This window comes from Tetrapisispora phaffii, chromosome 9 (genome assembly GCF_000236905.1).
Source record: "Tetrapisispora phaffii CBS 4417 chromosome 9, complete genome".
NCBI classification, from domain to species: domain Eukaryota; kingdom Fungi; phylum Ascomycota; class Saccharomycetes; order Saccharomycetales; family Saccharomycetaceae; genus Tetrapisispora; species Tetrapisispora phaffii.
This window is the reverse complement of record NC_016528.1, coordinates 261,579-280,611: the sequence shown is the minus strand read 5'-3', so window position 1 is coordinate 280,611 and position 19,033 is coordinate 261,579. Positions and strand designations below refer to the sequence as shown.

The 19,033-nt window shown below is 33.3% G+C and overlaps 9 protein-coding genes across 9 annotated transcripts; 5 read left to right on the top strand and 4 right to left on the bottom strand.

Moving 5' to 3' along the window:
* Positions 1-239: 239 nt before the first annotated feature.
* MPM1 (Mpm1p) lies at positions 240-1,208 on the top strand (the record flags this gene model as incomplete). The annotated part of the gene is made up of 1 exon (XM_003687012.1): positions 240-1,208. One exon carries the CDS (start codon positions 240-242, stop codon positions 1,206-1,208), a length of 969 nt encoding a protein of 322 aa, XP_003687060.1.
* Positions 1,209-1,429: 221 nt separating this feature from the next.
* On the bottom strand, positions 1,430-3,229 carry SAF1 (SCF ubiquitin ligase complex subunit SAF1; the record flags this gene model as incomplete). The annotated part of the gene is made up of 1 exon (XM_003687011.1): positions 1,430-3,229. One exon carries the CDS (start codon positions 3,227-3,229, stop codon positions 1,430-1,432), a length of 1,800 nt encoding a protein of 599 aa, XP_003687059.1.
* A 383-nt stretch (positions 3,230-3,612) lies between these two features.
* DUG2 (glutamine amidotransferase subunit DUG2) lies at positions 3,613-6,282 on the bottom strand (the record flags this gene model as incomplete). The annotated part of the gene is made up of 1 exon (XM_003687010.1): positions 3,613-6,282. One exon carries the CDS (start codon positions 6,280-6,282, stop codon positions 3,613-3,615), a length of 2,670 nt encoding a protein of 889 aa, XP_003687058.1.
* Positions 6,283-7,057: 775 nt separating this feature from the next.
* Positions 7,058-7,495, top strand: MRPL27 (mitochondrial 54S ribosomal protein YmL27; the record flags this gene model as incomplete). Its single annotated transcript, XM_003687009.1, has 1 exon — positions 7,058-7,495. The coding sequence occupies one exon, from the start codon at positions 7,058-7,060 to the stop codon at positions 7,493-7,495; it is 438 nt and encodes a 145-aa protein (XP_003687057.1).
* A 255-nt stretch (positions 7,496-7,750) lies between these two features.
* Positions 7,751-9,241, bottom strand: SSH1 (Ssh1p; the record flags this gene model as incomplete). The annotated part of the gene is made up of 1 exon (XM_003687008.1): positions 7,751-9,241. The coding sequence occupies one exon, from the start codon at positions 9,239-9,241 to the stop codon at positions 7,751-7,753; it is 1,491 nt and encodes a 496-aa protein (XP_003687056.1).
* Positions 9,242-10,341: 1,100 nt separating this feature from the next.
* Positions 10,342-13,092, top strand: TPHA0I01150 (uncharacterized protein; the record flags this gene model as incomplete). Its single annotated transcript, XM_003687007.1, has 1 exon — positions 10,342-13,092. One exon carries the CDS (start codon positions 10,342-10,344, stop codon positions 13,090-13,092), a length of 2,751 nt encoding a protein of 916 aa, XP_003687055.1.
* Positions 13,093-13,195: 103 nt separating this feature from the next.
* On the bottom strand, positions 13,196-14,950 carry ARG2 (acetyl-CoA:L-glutamate N-acetyltransferase; the record flags this gene model as incomplete). The annotated part of the gene is made up of 1 exon (XM_003687006.1): positions 13,196-14,950. The coding sequence occupies one exon, from the start codon at positions 14,948-14,950 to the stop codon at positions 13,196-13,198; it is 1,755 nt and encodes a 584-aa protein (XP_003687054.1).
* A 536-nt stretch (positions 14,951-15,486) lies between these two features.
* PSF2 (DNA replication protein PSF2) lies at positions 15,487-16,146 on the top strand (the record flags this gene model as incomplete). The annotated part of the gene is made up of 1 exon (XM_003687005.1): positions 15,487-16,146. The coding sequence occupies one exon, from the start codon at positions 15,487-15,489 to the stop codon at positions 16,144-16,146; it is 660 nt and encodes a 219-aa protein (XP_003687053.1).
* Positions 16,147-16,944: 798 nt separating this feature from the next.
* APE3 (aminopeptidase Y) lies at positions 16,945-18,921 on the top strand (the record flags this gene model as incomplete). Its single annotated transcript, XM_003687004.1, has 1 exon — positions 16,945-18,921. The coding sequence occupies one exon, from the start codon at positions 16,945-16,947 to the stop codon at positions 18,919-18,921; it is 1,977 nt and encodes a 658-aa protein (XP_003687052.1).
* Positions 18,922-19,033: the final 112 nt, after the last annotated feature.

Genomic DNA, 19,033 nt, shown 5'->3' with positions numbered 1-19,033 from the left:
AAACAATGGTATATCATAAGCTACTTTTGTAACATTACCATTTTAAATATAATTTTTGCCTATAATGAACGTATGTAAGTGTATTTCAAATCTCGTGATGCATTAGAACCTTTAAATAGGGGCAATGCATAAAGTTGTATACTTATATAAACTCAATACTTTGACGTAGTTTATAAGTGGTATAATATATTAGTACAGAGTAGAGACATAATCAAGAGAAGCTAATATTGCTAAAGATAATGGGTTTATATGATAAAAATCAAGATATTAACCGATTTAATGAAACCGTTATAGAGAGGGAGCTGAATAACGCTGATGATGGGTTTCCAAATTTAGGGTCTGATTTCTTTCAAGAGGCAAATGAGATTATTTCACATCCTTTTAGATGGGGTATTGTTAACTCACAGAATGGTCAACTAGATAAAGTACTATCAAGGAACTACGATGGTTTAGGAGACTTTCAAAATATATTCGGCCTTCCAACTAGATCACCAACTTCAACATGGTTTGGGGAATTATTTGATCCAAGTGTTTACAATAACCAACTCATCAGACAAGGAGTAACAGGTCTGTATAGTTTCACTGCACCCACAACTGAACAATACTCGTCATGCATGGAAACAAATGGTTTATCTGTTTGGGATTCCAACGGTTGGTGGAGATGCTTATTCCCCAGATCAACCATCGAAAGGAACATAGAGAAGAAAAATTTACAAAATAGCATTTACGGTGAACAGAAAAATGCTATATTATCAAAAGAAGATGTTTTATCTGATGTTGACCATAAAAAATACGGAATCTTTTTCCAAGAATATACTGATTTATTAAATTGGAAGTCTCAAATGAATAGAATCATTAAAAATAGGCAACAGGAACAAAATACCATTGCCAAAAAGAATGATGAGCTAAAATCAGCTAATAGTACTGATTTAGTGTTAGCTGATACTCCGGAAAACCTCATGATGACAGATTATAGTTCTTTGGATGATAACATTGATAATAAATCAGTGATAGGTTCTGCAAAATATACAACTTACAATTCAACTCGAGAAGGAAAAGAAAAAATCCAATTATGGAAGACATATTATGATGATGATACAGTGAATATAAAATCTCAGAAGACCATTAAACCAGCAGATGGTAGTAAACCAAAAACTGAATATTCAGAAAAAACTGTAAACAGAAAGGATGACAATTCATCCTTTTAAAATGCAATGGTATACCTTTATTGCTCACTTGTTAATACTATAAATCATACCAGTTACAATGTTTATGTTCTTAGTTTCTTTTAAATAAATATTTTACACTTCACGCCTTTATACCTATTTTAATTTTTTGATATAATACTTCCAATCAATCAAAAAATTATAATTATATAATTTGAATTTAATTATGAACGCAATACGATTAAAAATGTACATCTATTAAATCATTTCTTGACTATTAAGGCAGAGGACTGCCAACCACCAGCTGCAACTGCAATGGCGACGCAGTCGTCTTCTAACTTAATTTTACTTGGGTTAAGAACTCTAATATTTCTGCCATTGTTTTCGTATATTCCTACTCTCTCCTCTTGAACAATTGAATCAGGTAAACCCAACCCTAAGCACCCCGATAATTGACTTTCCAATCCCCAAGAATACAGGTTACCTTTCTGTGTCAATGCTAAAGAATGAAAATCACCAGATGCTAGTGATACAATCGTATCATCTGTATCATCAAGTTGGATAGGCATTATGTTATCAAAATCTAAAATGCTTCCGCGAATATCAATCTTGAAACATTGCGCAGTCGTAAACAACACCAGTGAACTGAAACATGATGATATTTTTATTATATTGTTATCAAGGTGTACTGGAGATGATGTAATTTCCCCATTAAAATAATCAAATAGTTTGTCACCTTTATTGGTAATAAATAGAACACGGTTATCTTTGAGACAGGTAAAGTCTAGGATCTTATTTTCAGCACAGTTATCGGAAGTATTTGGAATAATTTCGTAATCGACATTAGATATCAGCTGGCCCTTTTTTAGAGCTTCTCTGGCTTTCCAAACTACCAAACCAATATTGTAGATGTATGCACAACTGAAATTCCAACCGCATGAAATTTTAATGATTGGATGTTCATTTAAATCAATATCTTTAAATCCCAATTGAACTCCATGATCCAAATCCTTCGTATCCCAAGAATATAGTTTATTATTTTCATCTAAGGCAAGAAAGTGTGATCTTCCAGATGATACTGCAACAAACCTAACTGATTCCATTTTTTTTTCATTAACTCTAGTCACTTTATTTGAAGTATCAGTATAGAAATCGAAAACATTTCTTGGAAACATTCTTCTTATATTTGAATTTCCGTCCAACGTCGTATTGGTTGTTTTCTCCAACTCCATTAACCCTGAATAAATGTCAGAATGTGGCTGTCCTGGTATTACTGTAGGTTGAGGTACATTTGAAGCTGGTGTTGGCCCAAAATTTCTCATTGCTCTCCCACCCATTACACCAGTCGTATTAATATCCATCCTTCCTCCAATTCTAATTCGAGGCAGCGAATTCTCCAAGTTTTCAATTAGACTTCGGAAGGGGTTGTAATCTATCTCATCATTAATAGGACCAGGTCCGTTGTAACCGCCAGAAAATGTAGAACCTGTAGAAAATAGTTTACCTGATTTAGTTAATATTTGGAATGAAAATCCGCCTCCAGAAACTTCAGCAACAGAAAAATCGTTTAAATTTGAATTATCCTCATTTATTGTTATCCATGGAACCATAACAGGTTGATTTACGCCTGATTTAACTCTGAATCCAGACTGGTTTAATTGATCTTCAGTTAATTTGGGATTAGATCCTACATCATATCCTAATCTTCCATGTTTCAAACATCCCCATGTATACATATGTGTATTTTTAGATCTTAATTTAAAAATATCATGCCAGGAGCAATCTGTAAATTTCCCTGCCATAATCATCGAGGGATAATTTCTATATTCATTTGTTAATGCAGTTTGGAAGGGCTCATCGTCGGTATATCTAGTGTTGTAAACTTTATGATATAATTCGTGCCAAAGAGTATCAGATGACGAGTAGTTAAGTAATTTGTTAAAATATTTATTCGTTAATGATAGATTCTTCAGGTCAGTAGGTGATAGAAAGGGTAAAGCAGCTTGTATAATGTCAGGGTTTAATAAAGAATTATCCTCATTTTCTTCATGATTTATGGACATTGTGTATTAATATTCATGTAATGTTAAATATAAAAATATAATCAGGAACTAGCAGGTTTCACAATGTAATTCAAATTTACTTTTCTTTTTTATTTTAAATGTATTCATAAGCAAGTCTATTTTAAAGAGCTTATCAATATTTTTGATCCTTGTTATATAGTTGAATTTTCAACGTTCCGCCCGTATTTTGATCATTGTAGTGCAATCAAGTAAAAAGTACTTCAACATAATAATCTGTTTATATTATCTGAATAGTTTATATTTAACAATTTAATCATAATGTTTACTGTGATGCAAATATGCAAGTGTTTATTCTTCTTCCTACGTTAAATATTTATATATTAAATAGAACATCTTTTCTGATAAGATTGTGCATGGGTTGATTATAATTTGTTTAAGACATTAGTTAGAATTTTAGACATTTTAGACCAATTGATAATTCTCAAGCTTTCATTATCCAAATGAGCATTATCAGTAGACTGTCCACAAGGAATTTGCACTGCAGGAGCTTCAAAAATTTGTTCCAAAAATCTAATACAAGGAATTGAACCACCTTCTCTTACGAAAAGAGGTTCGATATTCCATGCTTTTGTTACTTCATGTTTCAATATCTGATAAGCGTGATTCTTCGGATCTCCTAGCCAAACATCTGCTACGTTCACAATCTTTATATTTATATGATTTTTCGAGTTACTTTCTTTGTACAAGTTTTGAAGAAAATGTATTAAATTTGCTTTAACTTGTTCAACATCTTGACCAGGAACAAGTCTAATAGATAAACCGACTGATACTGATTTAGAAATAACTGTTATGTTCCCTGATCCACTTATATCAATGCTAGTAATGGACAGAGATGGCTTCGTCCAATTTGCAACTAATTCATCGAGATTTAAATTTTTATGCAAATTGGACACCATAAGTACCTTCTCAAATCTTTCTCTTTCTTCTTCACTCAATTCACTTATATTGTCATAAAAACCCGGAATATTAATGAAGCCATCATTGTTCTGTAACTTGGATAGCATTCTGATTAATTCAGTTGTAGGTTCACTAAATACACCACCATCAACACCTGAGTGTTTATTAGGACCATCGTGCCAAAGAGTTATTTCAGCATTTATAACACCCCTTAAACCATAATTCAGACATGGATGAGTTTCGTCCACCCAACTCGAGTTACTTAAAAAGATCCAATCAATTTTTGGCCCAATTAATTTCAAATGTTCAATACAAGCATCTTTTAATCCTGGAGAGCCAATTTCTTCATTACCTTCAATCAAAAATACAACATCATTTTGTAATTTTTGTTCCTGAAATAAAGAAGCAGTACTGTAAATAGCTGCTATTAGTGGTCCTTTGTTATCAGTAACACCACGGCCTTTCATATATCCATTTTCACACGTTAATACAAAGGGATCAGTATTCCACAGAGATGTATCACCTGCAGGAACTACATCATAATGTCCATACCATAGTATTTTTTTTCTATCTTTCCTCGGAGCATTACCTTCAAATTCAGCAAAAACTACAGGATTAGAACCATTTTTGATTGGTAAAAGTTGTGAGTTAATTGCTCCAAAATCGGCTAATAATTGTTTAATAAATGTAGCACAACGCCTCGAAGATAATTGTTGTGATGTATCTGCATTTTCTGAAACGGTATTAAATGAGATCAACTCTCTCAGTGTATCTAACATTAATTCATTGGATAAGACAGCAGGTTTGTAAAATGCAAAGGAGTCTTTTCTAGCTCTGCCTTGGCCAATGTTGATTTGTTTAACTAATTTAGATTTATTATCTATGTCATTGCAGAGGTTGGATAAAACTAAGGAACCATCATTTCCACCGGTAAGTAAGCTTACAAAATTATTAGGGGGAAAGTTTACTCTCTGAAATATTTCTGAACATAAAACTTTACCTTGATTAGATGACCAAGTTTGCCTCTTATTTTCATGAAAATGTGATATACCAGATTCATTAAAAGCATATATATGATCATTATAAACAGCTATTGATATGATATCTGTGTCACCTTCTGCTTTGAGTGTTGACACCAACTGTTTTGTACTTATGTCCCATATTTTGATGAGACCGTCAGATAATCCACAATATAAAAATGGATATTCAAACGCCTGTGAAATTACACTTTCTTCATTATCCATAGTTTCAGAAGTTAATGTTACAATTACACCGTTGGCTGTTTTTGACATCGACCACACTTTACTCAAACAATCACCACCGCCTGTAACCATGTGTGCTGTGTAAGTATATTCACCATGTACTTTATTTGCCATATGTGGAAGATCTAGTTCTTCAATTGAATATATAAAACCATTGTGGGCGTAGCTTATAATATGAGAAGAAGGTATCTCAAGAATGCAGCCAGTGGAATCTATAGGGGACACCGTTCTATCAAAGGTGTGCTGATCGTGTGTTATTGATGGATGACCTGGACTCACGAATGATTTACCAGTTGGACCAACTGAATCAAAAAATTTATCGAACCTTCTATGTGGTAATCTTTCAAAGTTTTTTGCAGCCATACTTGAAGAATCCTTTATCCGTACTAATAAATCATCTAAGTATAACAAACTTGCATTTTGACAACCAATGAGTACGGTATCCAGATCATCAAAGTATCTAATTGAAAATACATCACCAATATCCGAAACTGAATATACTGTAGCCTCTTCATTGATAGTTGGAGATTGGTCATCTTTAGCTTCGCCAATGGACCAAATGCGTACTAAAGAATCTGATCCTGCGGTGAATAGATAGTTTTCATCTCTTGCCTTCGTCATGCACAGTACACTGGATCTAGTGTTAGTTTCATTTAGATTGTTGTATATACCTAGGCTCTTAGTAGTCATTAAATTATAAGTTGTTAAATCAAATACTAATATCTTCGAATCTTGCGTCCCTGCAACCAAGAGATTCTTCTTTGGAAAACTGACAATAGATAAAATAGAATAAAAGTGGTTCCACCGATGTATTGGCTCTGGAAGCAAACTATCCCTACTGCTCATCTCATGAGTTCTTTTTTGATTAATCATTGGTTATATGTATATATATGTATATTCACTTGCTGTAGCAATACGTGATTTGAAATTACCAACTAGAGTAGTGATCAACGCAGAAAAAACACAGGATGTCCTCTTTTTGCAATTAACCAATACTCATACATTCTCATTTGAGTTATGTTATTACCTATATATATATGTGTGTGTTAAAACCAATACTCATCGATATATTAATCTTCCACTTTGTTGTGGTATTTAAGAGAAGCCACATTAAATTTTTTGACCTTAAGTGACGGAATACCACATTTTCTACACAGATAAGAGGTTTTTAGAACTACAAAATGATTCAAAGTAACGTTTATCACAGTGTTTACCATTAGAAGATATGACAACAACAGTCAACTTAACAATTAAATAATAAGAATAGTATATGTACATATGGTTGTTTTAATTGTTGTCAGACATCAATTGTGTCACTTCTAATTGCATTTCACTAATAATCGTGTCGCTACCAGCATAAAATATAAAACATTCATACAATGCAATATCGCACAGTGAATTAGAATTGAAAAAAGTGAAGGTTACCATTTGATATAAAAAAGTATAAGTAAGTATATTTAAACTTTGAATAGAATCGTATTGGATAGATCTATGCCATATAGTATCGTATCACTTGAAATTATATTAATCGTTTGAACCAACTACCATACTTGGTTGTATTCTCCATTTTTACCGACGTTTACGCTATCGATTCAGAGTATTTCCAGGAACGTTTTTATTTTGTTTGTTTTTATATTTATAATACACTATGAAAGCTACTGCTGCCAGATTATTTCAAGAGTCGCCTATTTCTTTTTTGACTAGACCCTGGATCAAGAACCGTGATGGGACTTTATTCTATGGTATCTCGAAGACCGGTAACAGGCGTACTGCTTTGACTACTAAACAAGGTAACAAGACGATGTACAAAGGTACTAGATCTTCAGGTATCGGTAAACACACTACGTTGGGTAAATATATGATCGATTGGGTTAAAGTGCGTACTTTCAAAACTCCTAGTGTGATGAACACTGATCTTAAACCATTGGTCAGCGATGAAGTTCCGGAGTTGGCACATACATTTAAAGGTTATCAAAAAGGTCCACATGATACGAAACTATATTTTGATAAGTTAAGAAATTATATTAAGAATGGTGAAGTGCAAACTGCTGCAACAGATGCAAAATGTTATGTAGAGAGAGGTTAATGTATATGACTAGTTGGTATTTAAGAGTTTTTTAATATATATTCAGAGTAAATATAATGTATACATGTAAATAATTTAATAATAAAAAACCTCTGATGTAAATTATATAAATAATACATATACATTTTATTATTTATACAAATATATATTTTAAATTAAAATATAAATTATGTGAATGTTTGTTTTCGTGCTTGGTATGACTTGTAAAAAATATTATTTAAAGTAAATTGTTAATGAATTCTAAAAATTTGTAATTTAGAAAGTACTTGGAACACCCAAAACTTGGGTTAAAGCACTTTGGCCACCAGTCTGTTGGTATTCAAGGGAAATAATTTCCAATAATGAGAAACCACCTGCAACACCAACAACAGCAGCAGCAGCTTTACCCTTTAGACCCAAGTATTCACCAGCCACAGTGACTAGAGCAAGAACAACGGCCCCAGTGGTAGCTGCAACTGGGATAACCTTTTCTAATTCTTTAGCAATGTTTTGTTCTCTACGGCCAGCTAAAGTGATGCCTTGATCTTTGAATTGTTCGGCTAAGTCATTTGCAGAGTCACCAGAGATTCTTTGCCATTTATGAGCAAACCACATACCTGTGTAGACCATGAAAGCAGTGAATGTGATGAAAGTCAATGGTTGTTCTACTATACCAGCAAAAAAAGATCTTGGTGGGGCTAATAAGGACAATGGGAAACTTGGAACGTATAAGATGTTGTTAAAAATTTCGTAGTGACCTAATACCTTAGCGAGAATGTTGGAGGTATCATTCTTAGCGACAATTTGAATTAAAGCAAATGCAGCAATGTGGATGTAAAACAATAGAGAGTATGAGAAATAGATGGATAGGGCACCGACATAAATCAAACGAATTGGGTAAACATTTTGCATGGCACGAGCTCTAGTAGATCTAACTGGCAGTTCGAGTGTACAGCTAAATAAATAACCAACAACAGCAGCAATGGCCAAGACAATAACACTTGATGTTAGGTTTGGTAAGTAATCTCTTTGGAAAGCGTTGACGATACCTTGAACGATAGTCAAGTGTTTTGCTCTGAAAGCATTTAGGAAGTAGATAACAGAACCTTGAGATTCAGTAACATCACTTTCTTCGTTGATTTTAATACTAGCAACACCGAACATGTCAGCAATTAAATTTGTCGAGACAACCAAAGTGTTGATAGACATGACACCAGAAGCGAAACCAAACCCTTTATCAATGATTTCTACTAATAAAGTGGCAAAAATACCGGCACCTACTAATTGTAAATTCAATAAAACAATTGAGACAATTGGTAGGTTGTCACCATAATAACCTGAGAAGATGAAAATATTAGCTAGAATAAAGTATTGAATGATGATCAACAATTTACTGAAACTTTGAAAAGTTTCTCTTTCTTTCTCAACAGTGAAATTGACTCTGATGCATTTCAAACCTGCTAGTAATTGCAAAATGATTGAAGTTGAAACAATTGGGAAGATACCGAATTCTAATAGAGTATTTGGTTCAGCAGCGAACACACCTCTCAAAAAAAATATAGGGTCTTTAACATTAGTGAGAATTTTACCTGTTTCAGAATCTTTTGGAATACCTGCTAATGGAAATTGAGAGAATAAATAAATCAAACCAGAAGCGATTGTGTAGACAATTTTATCATCGAATTCTAGTTTCTCATAAGGTAATTCGATTTCTGGTAAAACTGGCAAAAATGGTTTCACCGTATCAATTAGAGAAAAATTAGCCATGCTTTGCACGAATTAGCGATGTATGATATTCTTGTATTATTTGAATTGAAGAAGAATCCATACATACATACATATTTAAACGTTACGTACTTTATATTTTATATTATATATATATATATATATATTCGTTTGAAATAAATGCAAGTGTGGTGAAATATTGTTAAGACTTGAAAACTGAAAAAAACATTGCCGCGAAAAATGCGCACATGATACGACGGGCTTGACTACCATACCATAAGATAGAGAAACTTTCATTCATATGATACTTCAGAGAGTAATGAAACAGAGATACTAAACCTCTAAATGGTGATAATACTATAAGCAACTCAGTTAGGTGGTACCATGTAGAGGAAGCTAAAGATACGTTAACCTTTAAAGCAACCTTATACATTTTGTTAAGAAACCAAACTGTGATGCTGCACATTGTTTATACTATTGTGCAGCACCATATTATACACAATGTCTAATGCTATGCATGTTGTAATACACGATTTTAAGACAAGATGGTGCTCCAATTACCCTGATTAATAATTACTCATCACGTGCTTATTTATATTTGCACGTGATAAGCATGTGATCATTCAATTTTGTCCGTACATGGTGATAGCGGCTAATTTTGCTATTTTTTCCCGGTGCTCGCTCTCTCTCCCTCTGTGTGTGCGCCAGTTACCCACGACTAAGTGCTCTTGTGCCGTAGCGCGCGTTTATTTTTTGGTAATTCGTCAATTTCTCTGTAGAAGACATTCGAGTTGCACGATTCGCTTAAAATAGGGTCGTCGTGGTGAATGACAAGTAACCGCCCACACTAACAATTGGGAGATATATAGGATAAAACATACTATATATATATATATATATCACTAGAAGAACTCTTTACAACAGAACACTTCTTATTTTGATTATAATTGTCTATCGTGCTACAACTACCCTAAGAACAGTAACATTTGCAAGGTGATTGATCAAACAACTCAGAGTGGGTCAATTGAATTCCGATTACAACGCTGCTTGAAAGAGGAACTTTATGTATAGGGAGAATCTGTGGGGGGGTTAAAAAAAGAATACATATATACAGATAGGTAAAGGGTATTAAAGTTACAAATATGTCGAGTAAAAGAAGGAATTCTCTATGCTTAGATGACTATGAAGCTAATATTGTGGCTCCGCAAGATGAATTGAGTACAAGGATCCCTAAGATAACACATGTTAAAAGTAGTCTGACTTTAGATGATCTTGATATGGTTTCTTTGCACACAGAATTCGATCAACAGATGTTATTAGGGTTTCCGATGTATGCTGATGGCATCGAAAATGCTACGTTTAATGATAAATTGAGTTTTAATATGTTTAATAAACAGAACGGATCACTGGAGCATGGTAGCTCCACATCAATCGTGGATGAATCCAATACTAATGAAAGTGTGTTAAATTCAGATACATATGTAGACGATGATATTCAAGCAATGAATACGACGATTAATCGTGTTAATCAAAATAGAATAAAATATATAAAACGTTCAATGCAAGATAACTTGTCGGATTTTAAAAATGATGTAAATAATTGGTTAATGTATCCGAAACCGCTACCTAAATTTTGGAGATTCGATAGAGATAAAAGGTTTCAAAACTTCAGGAAAAGTGATAATGAAATCGATCCATTATTTGATTTGAAACATGAAACTAATTATGCTGCAGAGTATGGATGTAATTCGGATAGTAATGATGATATCCGTGAGGGTGACGACGATAATGAGGAAGAGGATAACTTTACTGCCAATCAAAAGTATCAAAATGATTTCTTTCAATTTACTCTCCCAGTTGATAGAAAGACAAAAAGCCATATTGTTGAACCATATAAAAAATTAGGTGAAGTGTCTTATGTGGGTGAATATTTTAGTATCACCCACTATCAACATTTATTAAAAAATTATAATGAGAAATATGATGTTAAGGATTTTTATTGTAGAGATCCAGATTATTTGGACAAAACATCAGAAATCCCATCCTTTGAAGAATTCTGTGAAGATTTTTTTAATCTTCTGCAAGTGTTACAAAATAGAAACTTTAATGTAATTGCAGAAAAAAGATTAGTTTATTTGAATAATAAATTTGATTTGTTCCAACATTTAAACCAAAGAAGAGAAATTCAAGAGAATAAGCATGTGCCATACAGAGATTTTTACAATTGTAGAAAAGTTGACAGAAACTTTTATTTAAGTGGTTGCGTACAGCAAAAACAATTATGTGATTTTATATGGGAAAAAATTAATATAGAACCTGAAAGAATCGTTTATGTGGATGAAAAATTGAATAAAGAATACAAATTAATAGACATATTTCAACTTGATCTGGATGAAAGAATCGATCCTAATGCAATAGGATTTAAAATTATTGATGATGAATTTTTAGACTGGTATAAATTGTTTTATTTAACAAATTATCATATTATACCACATTCAAATTTTACGAAAGGTAATATTGAAACACTACCGCCATTGACACCTAAACATTTAAAATTTTATTTAATTGCAACTACATTTCTGGAATTTAATAACTATATGGATGGTGAATATCTAGCTGAGATATTCATCAAGTATGTAATACACTATTTGGAATTGAATAAATATTTACTGGCGCAGGTAACCGTTGACTTCCAATTTTATGATATAAAATCAACTTCGGGAAAACCATTGGACCCGTTGACGCATTATTGCCATGTTAATAATTGGTGGATCAGATTCTCAAATTGGATCTCTAAATGGAATGTAGTCTCAAATAACATCAGATGGAATGTAAATATCACAAGATTGTATCCAAGATTATTTTCATTGAAATTAGTAGAAAATTTCAAAGGCTTTCTGGATTATATCTTCAAACCATTATTTGATGAAGATAATATTAATAAAAATATTAATTTACAGTATTTTCTATCCACATTAGCCGCCATGGACTTATCCGTGAAAAATTCAGATAGTTATATATGGAAAGCATTTACAAATATTAGGACCACACCAAATGATTGGATATCAAAAGGTGATAATCCGCCTGTTGCTTATTACATGTATTATTTGTTTCAGAAAATATCAAAATTTAATATAATGAGAAATATTAGGAAACAGAATTCAATTGTATTAAGAAATTCAAGTTCAACATTGAGGAATAGAACATCCCAATTTGGTACATCAATGTATTTCTCAGAACATGCGGAATGCTTAGCTGCGAATATTCTTTTATCAAACGGTGGAATGTTGTCAAGTTATCCTATATGGTCTGCCACCCCACTAACTCAATATTTCTATTATTTACTACAAATTCCAATGATCGCCTCACCTCTGTCATCTGTATCGTCACTTGAGAATAATAATTTTCAAAACATAGATCCTACTGAAGAAGAAGCAATATACAGTTTAAAAATGAGGGATATCACCTTAAATGAATCCATCTGTTATTCTAAAAACCCTTATATGAAATTGTTCCAAATAGGTATGAAAATATCACTATCCTGTCAATCCATTTTATTTAATAAGTCATATACCAGAGAACCGTTAATGGAAGAATATAGTGTTGCAGCTAGTATATATTTATTAAACGCAGCTGATGTATGTGAATTGGCAAGAAATAGTGTAATATGCAGTGATTTTGATGGTTGGTACAAAAGACATTGGTTGGGTGTCACCATTGAAAGAACTTTATATGAACATGATACAATCGGTGCATCTAATGTCTGGTATGATATTAACGGTCCATATGGGCGTAAAGGTACGTCGATGAGGCACAATGTTCCATTTATTAGAAGAACATATAGGAATAAGACATTGAATCAAGAATGGATTTACGTTAACGAGCAACTATAAATAAATTAGAACATAATTAACGATCCATATGATTTTTTATCATTTTATTTAATAACACTAAATAATAAGTTTATGCAAACTAGTCGTGATTTCACTTAAATTTTTACATTCTCTTTCCCCAGCTCGGAGTAATGTCCCTTATATATTTGGAATACTCTCTAATTCTTTCAATATTTGAAAAGTGTTCGGTTTGCATCTCAGGTTCGCTATAGTAGAATAATTTAAACTCGCTATCTTTTCTATCAGTTTTATCTTCATTTCCAAAATCCATTGACAGATCTAAAACGCCTACACTCCTCTGGAAATACCATTTATTGACAGCATTGTTTTTCTTACTTCTCCATAAAAGTTCCTTTGGGAAACTTTTAAACATGAGATTAAATATAATATCAGATATACCCAAAGACCCCTTCATTTCTGGAACGATTGCAAATTTATCTAGATACACAAATTTGTTGTTATCAGGGCCTTCGTGGGTTAAAATTGCTATTCCATCATAATCCCCAATAACAATTATTGTTGCAATTTGGCCATTTATTCTCTTTAGATAGTTTTCGAGGTCTAATTGTCTTCCAAAACATCTATTAATCATTTTATTCAATTTTTTTAAGTCAATTTTAAGGTCATCTATTAGATGGTTTTCTTTAATTGTTGAATAGAAAGAGGGCGGTATTCCTTTACTATTATATTGTGTTAAAGTACGGTAATTGAATATCTTTATATCAATACCTCTTTTCAATACGGTTGTAACCAATGCAGTATCTTCAGTAGATTTTTCATCTTCAAGTACATTTTCACTTCTATATTGTGGATAAAGATCATATTCGATGAGATTATAATCAGGTGTATCGTTAATGAGTTTTCTTTTAAACATTGGGAGTGATGACGAAATCAAAGATCTATCCGTTAAAATATTATATACAAGTGGATTTTTCTTATCTGAGGACGTGTTTGAAGCTGAAATAGTTGTTATTAAACCAGTTGATGAGTTGGGAAGATATGATAAAGCAGAATTCATCAATTGCAAGTCGTTTAGATGCTCTTTATATTTTTCAATGAGACTCTCGATGACATCTCCATTTTTTAATACGTGCAATTGCTCTATAAGGTCAGCTTTGTTCTCTTTTGTTGCTTCCAATAAATTTATCACTTTTTCAAGGTCTCTGTTTAGATGTTGATATTCTTGGGATAAGTTAATAAAAACATGCGAGTTTGAATTCCTTTCAGTTGAAGGGATTCCACCAATATCGTTTATAATAAAAAACTTATCAATATTCAACACTCCATTTAAACAAATATGTTTCACAAATAAATTTGAACTCTCAATTAATGAATTGGTCGATGTTTTCTCATCGTATAACATCGGTTTGATAATTGGTACCAAGTTGTTACTGTTTTTAGAATGCGTGATGTTATTGTATATATTTTCAAATGTAAAAATACTTCTTTGAGATTCAATAATTGATTGAAGTTCTCCTGATTTCATTTTTATTAGACCATTTTGTAAATGTAAGGGATTTAATCCAGCAAGTGTAGTAATCGCATCTAAAACTTCAGCATCTTCATCGATATTTTTAGAGTCAGGAGGAATTACGAATATAAATTTTAATCCCAACATGTTTATTTTCTCAATAGTACCAGATAACTGAGAGACTTTGAAAGGATGCAATGCACTGAGATTTCTCACCAGTAATAGACAATAATTCTGTTTTTTTGGATCATCTGTATACTTATTTAAATAGTCCCTTGCTTCACGTTTTGTCGCCGTAGAATTCAAAACTGAAAGTATTAATTTTTTAGATGAATTGTTTGGTTGGTTTAGTTTGAACCGTGCTCCAGATAATAACTTCTTCCACATTAAAAAATGCTAGTAATATTCGAGAAATTGTTCTTCTGCAACGAAGGACGCTAAAGCAGCATAAAGGTCGCTACAAAATTGCTCAAAAGAGAGAGCACTTCAAGATTAAGTAAACTGTTTATCTCTTCAGATAATTTACAATATATGAATTAACGACATCGGAGTTACTTTAATATCGATTAACAAAGGAATTACTTATAAAAACTGAGCAACTCTTTGACATCAATGCCTTATCAACTCTTCACAAATTTGTATATTGAAAAATCTCGGAAATTTATAGTAGGCGGGTTTTGATACTTGATCAAAGAAACACCAAATATAGAATTCGAGAAACACTTTTAACATTATTTTAAAAAGACGATTATGATATGTAAATAGGTATGAGATATAAATATAAGGATATAAATCAATGATATGAGTTTAGTCAACAATCTTTTTTTTGACTATAGTTTAGACAAGCCTACTCATCACAATTTAAAGTCCATATATTGACTTGATATAACCGCGTACACGAAACAAATACCTAACTTTTTAAGATGAGTTTACCACCACATTTGCAGGAAACCTTTTCACCGGATGAGATTCAATTCATTGTCGAGAATGAAAATATCAAGATATTTCCTCGTATTACGACACGCCAAACTGTGAGAAATTATCGAAACCTGAGCGGCAATGGGGACACCAATAAAACTAGATGGAAACTAATTACTAGTGATGAAAACAACTTGAACAATATGGTAGCCATGCAAACTACTGAAGTTGCACTGTGGGTGGCTTTATTGTTAAAGCAACAAAATAAATGTAGCATCATAGCCCCATCATGGCTTACGGTCAAGGAGTTGTCAAACAAGATACGATATGAGGAGAGCTATCATGATAGGTTCAGTCCCATGCCGTGGGATTGGCTAGTTCTATCCAATATATTATTTAAGAAGGCAGCTGATGACTTCAATGACCCCATTCACGAGCTACGTACCAAAATTCAAGATCTCAGGGAAATAAGACAATTGAAGGTCATGAAGGGTCTTGAGCAACTGAATGAGTCTCATTTGCAACTAGATAATTTGTCTTTAATGGAGATTAATGAATTGAGACCATTCATAGCTGATATTATGGATAAGTTAAGGGAAGTACACGCATCTGCAAATGCAAATGAGACACAATCGCAAAGCCAAGACATAAACATGAGCATCTAGGATGTTGCTGACAACTACCGAAAATTGAAATACGTTTGTTATTTTAAGGAATACCTGACTAAGCGCAGCTACGGTTATTTTCGACGGCATGGAGACTATAATCTATTTGAGATAACAATAGTTTACGTATTTCTATTTCTTAGACAGATAATCATAAGACAACAGCATCAGTCTCCTCAGGTCTGATTATTTACGTTGGCTCCCAGAATTGTATGTTGAAGACAATAAAGCATATTTAATCACGACAACTGGCATTTTCACGAACTTTTGAGTGCACGGACGTAACTACTGCGAAACATGGAACAACAAACAATTACAATTCCAAGGACTCAGCCTGTATCACATCGTATCGCAGCGAAGTGTTCTCAACAACTCTTGGCGTTTCAATTCCAGTATGTATTGGACACATAGCTGTCTCGAGGCTGAGTCTTTTGTGGATAACTGATGTATCTGTAAATGAGACTTTCAGCTTGGCAGACCCGGTGCTGTCCGAAAAAGGGAAAAAAGAAAAAAAAGCAAAAAGCTTTCGATTTCCCAATCAAACAACAGTAGCGAAACTGGGTGCAACATGAGGTAGACACAGATTGGAAGTGAGTATTGGACGAAACATAAGACTCCAGATCTCGTTCGTTATCTGAACATTGGAACAACTTAATCCTTGTTATTAAAAACATATATATTTATATATATATGGGGGATATTTGTTTGTTTATTTTTGCTTCAATTTAGAGTTGATGGGGAAATTTGAAGAAAGTAAAGATCACAGTACAATAACAATATATTTTCATTATAACTAAGATGTTACTTAAGACGGGTGCATTATTTGCACTATCTGCCAGTATCTCGAGTGGTTATGTATTACCTGAAATAGTTCAAGAGGCATTCCAACTGGACAAAACTAGGGATGCGCTGTTAGACCAGAATCACAAGCCAGATTCTAATCCACCTTCGTTATTCTCCAATATCCTACCTCATATCCCTTATTTCTTAAAACCACAAGTGGACTCAAACAAACTCCAAGAGTCTATTTCTATTGATGATTTGAATGCTACTGCTTGGGATTTGTATCATATTGCTGAGGCTTCTGAAAAGCACTATGGTCACCCAACCAGAGTCATTGGTTCAAAAGGGCATAGAAAGACAATTAAATACATTTTGAAGCAATTCGATCAAATGAAAGACTATTATGATGTCTCTTTGCAGCATTTTGACGCTTTGAGTGGTAAGATTAATTCATTTAACTTGACTGACGGTGTAACTGGTGAACCTTTCATTAATTCAACCGCTTTGAGTTTATCTCCTCCTGTTAAGCCTTTCACAGGTAGAGTTGTTCATATTGCAAACTTAGGTTGTAACGAAGAAGATTATAAGGTTGCTCTACAAGCTTTGAATGCTGAAAACTCTTCAAATGAAAAAGAAGACTCTATCTACTTCGAAAAACGTTCCGATAAAAAAGATAAGCAATCCAAAAAATCTACTGGTAAGAAATCAAAGAAACATAATAAACACAATAAACATGAAAAAAAAGAAAAGTTAATAGCTTTGATTGAAAGAGGCCAATGTTCATTTGGTACAAAGAGTGAACTTGCTGGTAAGTTCGGCTTTGAAGCTGCTGTTATATTTGACAACGATCCACAATCCACTGGTTTACATGCAACTTTAGAAAAACCAAAGAAACACACAGTTTCTACTATTGGTGTTACTTACCAAACTGGTCAACTATTGATCACTTCGATTGAAAACGATTCGAATTATACTCTAAACTTTGCCATGGACTCTTATGTTAAAAACATTAGAACCGTCAACGTCATAGCTGACACTAAGAGAGGTGACCCAAACAATATCATTGGTTTAGGTGCCCACTCTGACTCGGTTGAAGAAGGTCCAGGTATCAATGATGATGGTTCTGGTACCATTTCATTATTAACCGTTGCCAAGCAATTAACTCATTTCAAGATAACTAACAAAGTACGTTTTGCTTGGTGGTCTGCTGAAGAAGAAGGTTTACTTGGCTCGAATTACTATGCCGACCATTTGTGTCCAAAAGAAAACAGTAAGATCAGAATGTTTATGGATTATGACATGATGGCTTCTCCAAACTATGAATACGAAGTTTACGACGCTAACAACATCGACAATCCAAAGGGTTCTGAAGAATTGAGAGATCTATACATTGACTATTACAAATCTCATAATCTAAACTATACTCTAATTCCATTTGATGGCAGATCCGATTATGTCGGTTTCATTAACAACGGTATTCCTGCTGGTGGTATTGCTGCTGGTGCTGAAAAGGATAATGTTTTCAATGGGGGTGTTTTAGACAAATGTTATCATTTGTTATGTGATGACGTTTCAAACTTAGCCTGGGATGCTTTCTTAGTCAACACCAAATTGATTGCTCATTCAGTTGCCACATATGCTAACTCTTTGGAAGGATTTCCAGTTAGAGAAAATTCGACTTTGATAGCTGATGATGTAGTTAAAACCAAAAAGAAATGCAATAAACATCAAGAGCCATCCGCCAAGGAGGACAAGCACCACAAGCCATCCACCAAAGAAGCCAAGCACCACAAGCCATCCACCAAAGAAGCCAAGCACCACGAGCCATCCATCAAGGAGGACAAACACCGCAAGCCATCCACCAAGGAGGACAAACACCACAAGCAATCCACCAAGGAAGCCAAGCACCACGAGCCATCTGCTAACGAATATAAAATGCACAGGGCTGTTGGACAAGGATTCAAATACAAGGGTAATCAATTGGTTTATTAGATTGTATAACCTCGACCAAATTCAAATGGATGTTTTTATAATTTCTTTACTGAGTTAAATTATCTATTTACCATGAAAATAAATTCTACCAAAAACGTTTTTATCTTTGAAA